The sequence below is a fragment of the Hypomesus nipponensis genome, chromosome 7, assembly GCF_054491055.1.
Source record: "Hypomesus nipponensis isolate SF chromosome 7, ASM5449105v1, whole genome shotgun sequence".
NCBI lineage: Eukaryota > Metazoa > Chordata > Actinopteri > Osmeriformes > Osmeridae > Hypomesus > Hypomesus nipponensis.
Genome location: NC_140367.1, coordinates 242,469 through 248,515, shown reverse-complemented (window position 1 = coordinate 248,515; position 6,047 = coordinate 242,469). Strand labels below are relative to the sequence as shown.

General features: G+C 53.0%; 1 protein-coding gene across 5 annotated transcripts; it reads right to left on the bottom strand.

The window, feature by feature from the left end:
• Positions 1-1,422: 1,422 nt before the first annotated feature.
• On the bottom strand, positions 1,423-6,042 carry LOC146276223 (zinc finger protein AEBP2-like). Of its 5 annotated transcripts, none has more exons than XR_014762440.1 (8): positions 5,379-6,042; positions 4,287-4,518; positions 3,944-4,051; positions 3,558-3,741; positions 3,223-3,365; positions 2,699-2,731; positions 2,190-2,303; positions 1,423-2,028 (listed from the first exon to the last, which is right to left on the bottom strand). XR_014762440.1 is itself a non-coding variant. In XM_084701434.1 (8 exons), the coding sequence occupies exons 1-8, from the start codon at positions 5,888-5,890 to the stop codon at positions 2,016-2,018; spliced, it is 1,374 nt and encodes a 457-aa protein (XP_084557560.1). In that variant the 5' UTR covers positions 5,891-6,042; the 3' UTR covers positions 1,423-2,015. The 5 variants fall into 5 exon arrangements, 4 of the variants coding, with proteins under 4 accessions (XP_084557560.1, XP_084557561.1, XP_084557563.1 ...); XM_084701434.1 differs by having other exon boundaries at positions 2,664-2,731; XM_084701435.1 differs by having other exon boundaries at positions 2,664-2,731; positions 3,223-3,347.
• Positions 6,043-6,047: the final 5 nt, after the last annotated feature.

Genomic DNA, 6,047 nt, shown 5'->3' with positions numbered 1-6,047 from the left:
GGGTGATGGGTGGAGAGAGAGAGAGGAAAGGAGAAAGAGAAAAATATATTTAACAGAAGCGCTGGTTTGGATCTGTGAAGACTCAGTATTGTGTCTGAGACTGTGGAGCTCTTCGGAGTCTGCTGGGAGCTGGGCCCTCTGATCTGTCCCAGCCAAACCCATTGGACAACACCACCTGACCCTCCTTATACCCATGCATCAGGGATCTGTTTCTGTGTAAGCTGACATGAACTCAAATCAGCCAAGGATGGATTTTTAAATAATAATAATACAGGACAGGACCTTAAATCCCCTAGGATATTGTGCAGGGCAGCAAAGAGGTCAGGAAGGCATTAAGGTTGTTGTGTTGAAGCTTCTTGTTCCTGCAGGGGGGAATGTAAATACCACTTCAGAATGTTGAGGATCAATAGAACATGGACACGCTTATCGTCATGACAACACCCCCCCACAACAAGCCTCTCCCTCCCCTCCTCATCCAGCAGCATTATGCTGACAGGGTCACAACACTTCTTCACCTGTGGTCATTAAGCTGTAAAGTCTTAATACCACATAGACACAAATATACACACACCAAGCCCAGCCCAGCCCAGCCCACCCTAGGAGAGGAAAGATGATGAGCTTGTGTCTGGTCTTGTTGGAGGCAGTCTGGCCAGGCGGAAACCCTAGATCTGTGGATCAGTGTGCTGTGTCACGGTGCACCCTGCAGCGGTTTCATGGGCGGGAGGGGAGACGGGAGGATGGGGGAAGAGAGGGGAGATGGGAGGAGAGGGGAGACAGGGGAGGAGTTGGAGATGGACCTTCTCCTCTCTCCTGCTTCCTATTGATTCCATCTGTTTTTGACCTGACAGAGTTTTGAGAGCGTATATGTAGGTGTGTATGTTAGATCTTACGTCACAGTTCAATCTGTTGCTGGATTTCCACCTGGCTGCTGATTGGTTCTGGGACGATGACATCATTACAGGAAGCAGGAAACAGCTGCGGGTGGCAGATTGCATGCTTATAAACATGTAGCTTCATGTGAATGGAGACTAGCTTTCCAGGTAGGAGATGCGATAACGTCTGGGAGGACTGGACGAGAGGAGAGATGGATGAGAGAAGGAGAGGAGAGGAGGAGTTTCTGGGATCTACAGGAAGCTGTCATGCCTGGAACACCAAGATAGAGGCAGGGGAGAGAGGCAGGGGAGAGAGGCAGGGGAGAGAGGCAGGGGAGAGAGGCAGGGGAGAGAAGCAGGGGAAAGAGGCAGGGGAGAGAAGCAGGGGAGACAGGCAGGGGAGAGAGGCAGGGGAGAGAGGCAGGGGAGAGAGGCAGGGGAGAGAGGCAGGGGAGGAGGCAGGGAAGACATGCAGCAAATGGCCCAAGCCAGATTCAAACCCTGTCCCCTGCACTAAAGGCTTCAGCCCCTGAGACAAACACAACCACCATTATCTACTACACTGTTTTCAGTTTTATTAAAAAGTCAAGTTAATATGAATAAACCAGTACACACACACACACAGCTCTGCAGTACAGACCATCCTCTGTCACAACATGCTGGTCTAGAAGACTCTTATTACTGACACTTCCTGCACACACACAGAAAGACACGAATACTGGCCTTCTTCACCATCATCATCATCTGATGGTACACAGGCGCTGTGACATTTTTAAAAAAATTCAAAAACTATAATTCTATCACAATGTACAATTGCAATCTTTAAAAACATCTATATTAAAACACAATAGAGCAGAGAAAATACAACCTTATCTACAGGTAAATCTGCAGGTATAAAAATATATTACAAATCTTCAGGAGGTATTTACAGTTTTCTCTACGTAGAGATCAGGATGCCGGTGGACAAGCTAATGACATCTGACCCCCAGGAGAGATGTGACCCCCCTGAGGGCATGAACCCTGAGAGGAAGGAGAGATGGCGAAGGAGGGGTGAAGGATTGCAGAAGGAAAATGTTGAATTGATTGACAGCTCATGTTCTCTCCTGGCAGGGCAGCAGGACGTGACACGTGCACTTCCTGTCTCTAGAAGAACATCCTGTCAAGCGGAAGAGGAGGTCAGCTGGTCTCAGGTCACACACCCTCATACACACACTAACACACCCTCATACACACACACTAACACACCCTCACACACACACACACTAACTCACAAACACACACACACTTGCACACCCCGTGGCTGGTTCCCAGGGTTACCTGTAGATGCTGGGGGCTAGCTGTACAGCTGTGTCTGGGGGCAGCTGGGACAGGTGGACCACCTTGGTCTTCTGCTGGGGCCGCTCGCTCTCACTCACCCACACATCAGCCAGGCTGGGGGGCAGGAAGACATACCACATGAGGGGCAGGTAGACATACAGGTAGACATACCACATGAGGACAAGGACATACAACTTAAACACTGAACAAGCCTGAAGAGAGGAGAGGTGGAGGAAGGGAGCTGGAGGAGAGGAGGAGGAGAAGAGGGGAGAGGGTGGAGGAAGAGAGGAGGGGAGAGGGTGGAGGAGGAGAAGAGTGTGGAGGAGGGGAGAGGGTGGAGGGGAGAAGAGAGGGTGGAGGAAGAGAGGAGGGGAGAAGAGAGGGTGGAGGAGGAGAGAAGAGAGGGTGGAGGAGAGAAGAGAGGGTGGAGGAGAGAAGAGAGGGTGGAGGAGGATGATGGAGAGTGTTTCTCACATGTCCTCAGGTGTCCAGTGCAGCAGAACCTTCACCTTGCCACTGTCCTCCTTCCTCCTGGCTATCACCTGCACGGGGAGAGGGAGGAGGAGAAGGGAGGAATGAGGAGAGAAGAGAGGGCAGAGGGAGTAGGAGAGAGGGATGAGGGAGGAGAGGAGAGAGGGAGGAGAGGAGAGAGGGATGAGGAGAGGAGAGAGGGAAGAGGGAGGAGGAGAGAGATGAGGAGAGGAGAGAGGGATTATGGAGGAGGAGAGGAGAGAGGGAGGAGACGAGAGAGGGATGAGGGAGGAGGAGAGGAAAGGGGGATGAGGGAGGAGAGAGGGAGGAGGAGAGAGGGATGAGCAATGGATGAGGGAGGAGGAGAGAAGAGAGGGATGAGGAAGGAGAGGAGAGAGGGATGAGGAGAGAGGGATGAGGGAGGACAGGAGAGAGGGATGAGGAGGAGGAGAGAGGGAGGAGAGAGGGGTGAGGAGAGGGGAGAGGGATGAAACAAGTCTGCTGGAGCAGGAGTGTGTATGAGAGAGTGTGTGTGTGTGTGTGTGTGTGTGTGTGTGTGTACCGTGCTGTGGAACACCAGGCTGTGTCCCTGTCCCTGACTCTCGATGTGTGTGGCCAGGTTCAGGCAGATGGCACGGTGCCGGATGGCGTCCATCGTCATGGCGTCAAAGAAGTCGTGCGGGCGTGCTGGAGCGAGAGAGCAGACTGGGGTGAGAGAGGAGGTCAGAGGTCAACCAGGGTCACAGGTCAACCAGGGTCACAGGTCAGAGGGAAGCCAATCAGGTGTGTGTATAGTGTATGTGTATAGTGTGTGTCTGTGTGTATAGTGTACGTGTGTCTGTGTGTGCGTGCGTATAGTGTGTGTCTGTTTGTGAGTGGGTGTGTGTGTCTACATACGTAAGGACCTCCTTCGTTTGTTCTTCAGCTTCCTCCTCTTGTTAAGTCCCGCCTTCGAGGGGGATTCCTCCTTCCCCCTGCTCTGATTGGCCAGCTTGGAACTCTGGGCGCTGAAGTGAGTGGGCACATGGCGCGCTAGCCCCCCTTGGGAGGCAAAGGTGGCACTGCAGCCCCCCACCACACACTGCGCACACACACACACACTGTATCAAACACAACTTCTTCAAACTTATTTTTGTAGGAACGTGTGAGAGTGTGCTACTCATGAACCTACTGGATGTGGTGAGAGAGAGAGAGGCCATGCAGATGTGAATCTCTGGGTGACAGGTTAATAGAGCTGCTGTTTCTGTGTGTGGGAGCACACAGAGAGAGAGGTGGGGGGTCACCTTGAAGGGCTTGTCTCCGCTGTGTGACAACATGTGTCTCTGGAGCCAGCTCTGACTGGTGGAGGGGGTGTTGAACACTTTACAGCCTTTCCACAGACACACAAACACCTGCAGCACAGACACACACACAGTTAAACACACTACTCAGTGTGGGGAGAAAGGAGTGAGATTTTGAGAGAGAGAGAGACATAGAGAGAGAGAGAGAGAGAGAGAGAGAGAGAGAGAGAGAGAGAGAGAGATCAGGAATCAGGGAGAGAGAAAGAGAGAGTGAGAGAAGAAATAAGGAGAAAAAGGAGGAGAACACTGGGGAAAAGGAGAGAGGAGAACCAGGAGCAGAACTGACCCCTCCTGTGTGGGTGTGTCCGTGGGCAGCCCTCAGGTGCTCCGCCCTCAGGTGCTCCGCCCTCAGGTGCTCCGCCAGGTCGGGGCTGGAAAAGAAGCCCCTCAAGCAGCCGTCCCAGAGGCAGGCGTAGCCCTTGCTGCCCCCAGATATCCCCGCTCCACCGTGCATCATGGCCGGGGTGGAGCGCCCGCTGGACAGGGTGCTCTCCTGGTCCACCAGGGGGCTGCTGATACTGGGGGGGAGGGAGTGTTAGTCTGCTTAAACACACACACTCTCACCAACACACACACACAAACACACACACACACACACACACCTCCCAGGTCTCCAGCTGCTTCTGTGCTGGGTGCCAGAAGGGGAACAACAGTTACATTGAAGCCCTGCAGCTGCTCTCCCCCTCCCTCCTCCCTCCTCTCCCCCTCCCTCCCCGTGTCGGTGGGGGGGTGTAGGTGCTGATGGGGTGACGGACAGCCACAAAGGAGCCTCCTATCTGATCTCTGTCACATTGTGTATGACTCACAATGTGACAATTTATGTGTGTGTGTGTGTAAAAATGTTAGCATGTTTCGACTCCCCAATCAATTTCCAACACGTAGCTGACCACAAAGGCACTACCTGTTAGTGTGTGTATGCGTGAATGTGTGTGAACGGATGTAATCTTCAGTTGGATCAGACACGCTGATGACTGTGCTGTTGCCTCCTGGGAAACTGGCTTCTTCGTCCTTAACGTGACGACAGACTGACAGACTTCACACCGAATAGCAGCTACCGCCGGCAGGACACGGCTGGAGTTTTCCATTCCCTACTTTTGTCAAAACTCTACGCGGAACAACAAAAGACCTCGAGCCGCACCGCTGCGCACAGGGTGCAGATGCTTTGTAACGGAACAAACTCTTATCAAGACGCTGGAAACCAATACATGCTGCTCGCGCGGAGCTGGAAAGCTCGCAACCACACTTAAGTTGTCATTTAGAAACGATTAGGGATATCCTACCGGAAAAAGGAAAATAAAACGGTAATGTAAACATAGGCAACTTCCCGCGGGGGGTCTAACCGTTGACCGTTCTCTAGGTTTATCAATAATCCACCGACCTGTCCTCGGAATCCATTCGGCTCAGCGGCTCCCCATCCGAGGACGAGATCTCCAAACTGGCCCGTCTCTTGATTCCGTGATTGTTTTTCTCGGTAGAATCGTCTCTAGTCTTCAGGTCGCTGGGAGGCGAGGGCACGCTCGAGGGAGGTGAGGGCACGCTCTCCTCTCTTTGTTCTTCTTTCAGCCCCCTCGAGCTCTCCACGGGATCAGAGCTGCTCGTTTGACGATCATGCTCGGGACTGTTCCCCGGTACAGAGAGTTTACAGCCCATTTCCCGTTCTGCGTTTCTCAAAACCGTTTCTTTAGAGACGTTGGAATCTGGAGACGGTTTCTCGTGCTCCTCTCCGCCGCCGTGTCCGTCGTTAACGTCCATTTCAACACCGTTCTCGTTGTCACCCGGTTCCTGTTTCGAGTCTGGGAGGCCCTGTGTCTTTTCACCGTCTTCCCCGGTAACGTTATGGTCACTAGTTGGAGAATCTTGGTCGGTTCCGTCGGTTGTTGCCGCAGCCATAATTTTAGCACCAAATGTAGCTGATTAGAGAAGTCGTTAGTGTGGTTCGTCCCCCCTCTTTCTCCTCTCTCTGCCTACCACTCACCACCGGGCTGGGAGGACGAAAGGGGAGGAGAAACGTGACGCGACTGTCCGCATTGTCGCCTCTCCACGTGGT

Bases quoted from the DNA above. Each gene is read 5' to 3' on its own strand.
- LOC146276223 (XM_084701434.1), bottom strand. From the start codon at position 5,890: ATGGCTGCGGCAACAACCGACGGAACCGACCAAGATTCTCCAACTAGT. The intron at 4,519-5,378 runs GTCGGTGGATTA...CCTCCCCCCCAG, and splicing joins CGAATGGATTCCGAGGACAG to TATCAGCAGCCCCCTGGTGG. The intron at 2,304-2,663 runs GTGAGAAACACT...CCTGCCCCCCAG, and splicing joins CACTGGACACCTGAGGACAT to CCTGGCTGATGTGTGGGTGA.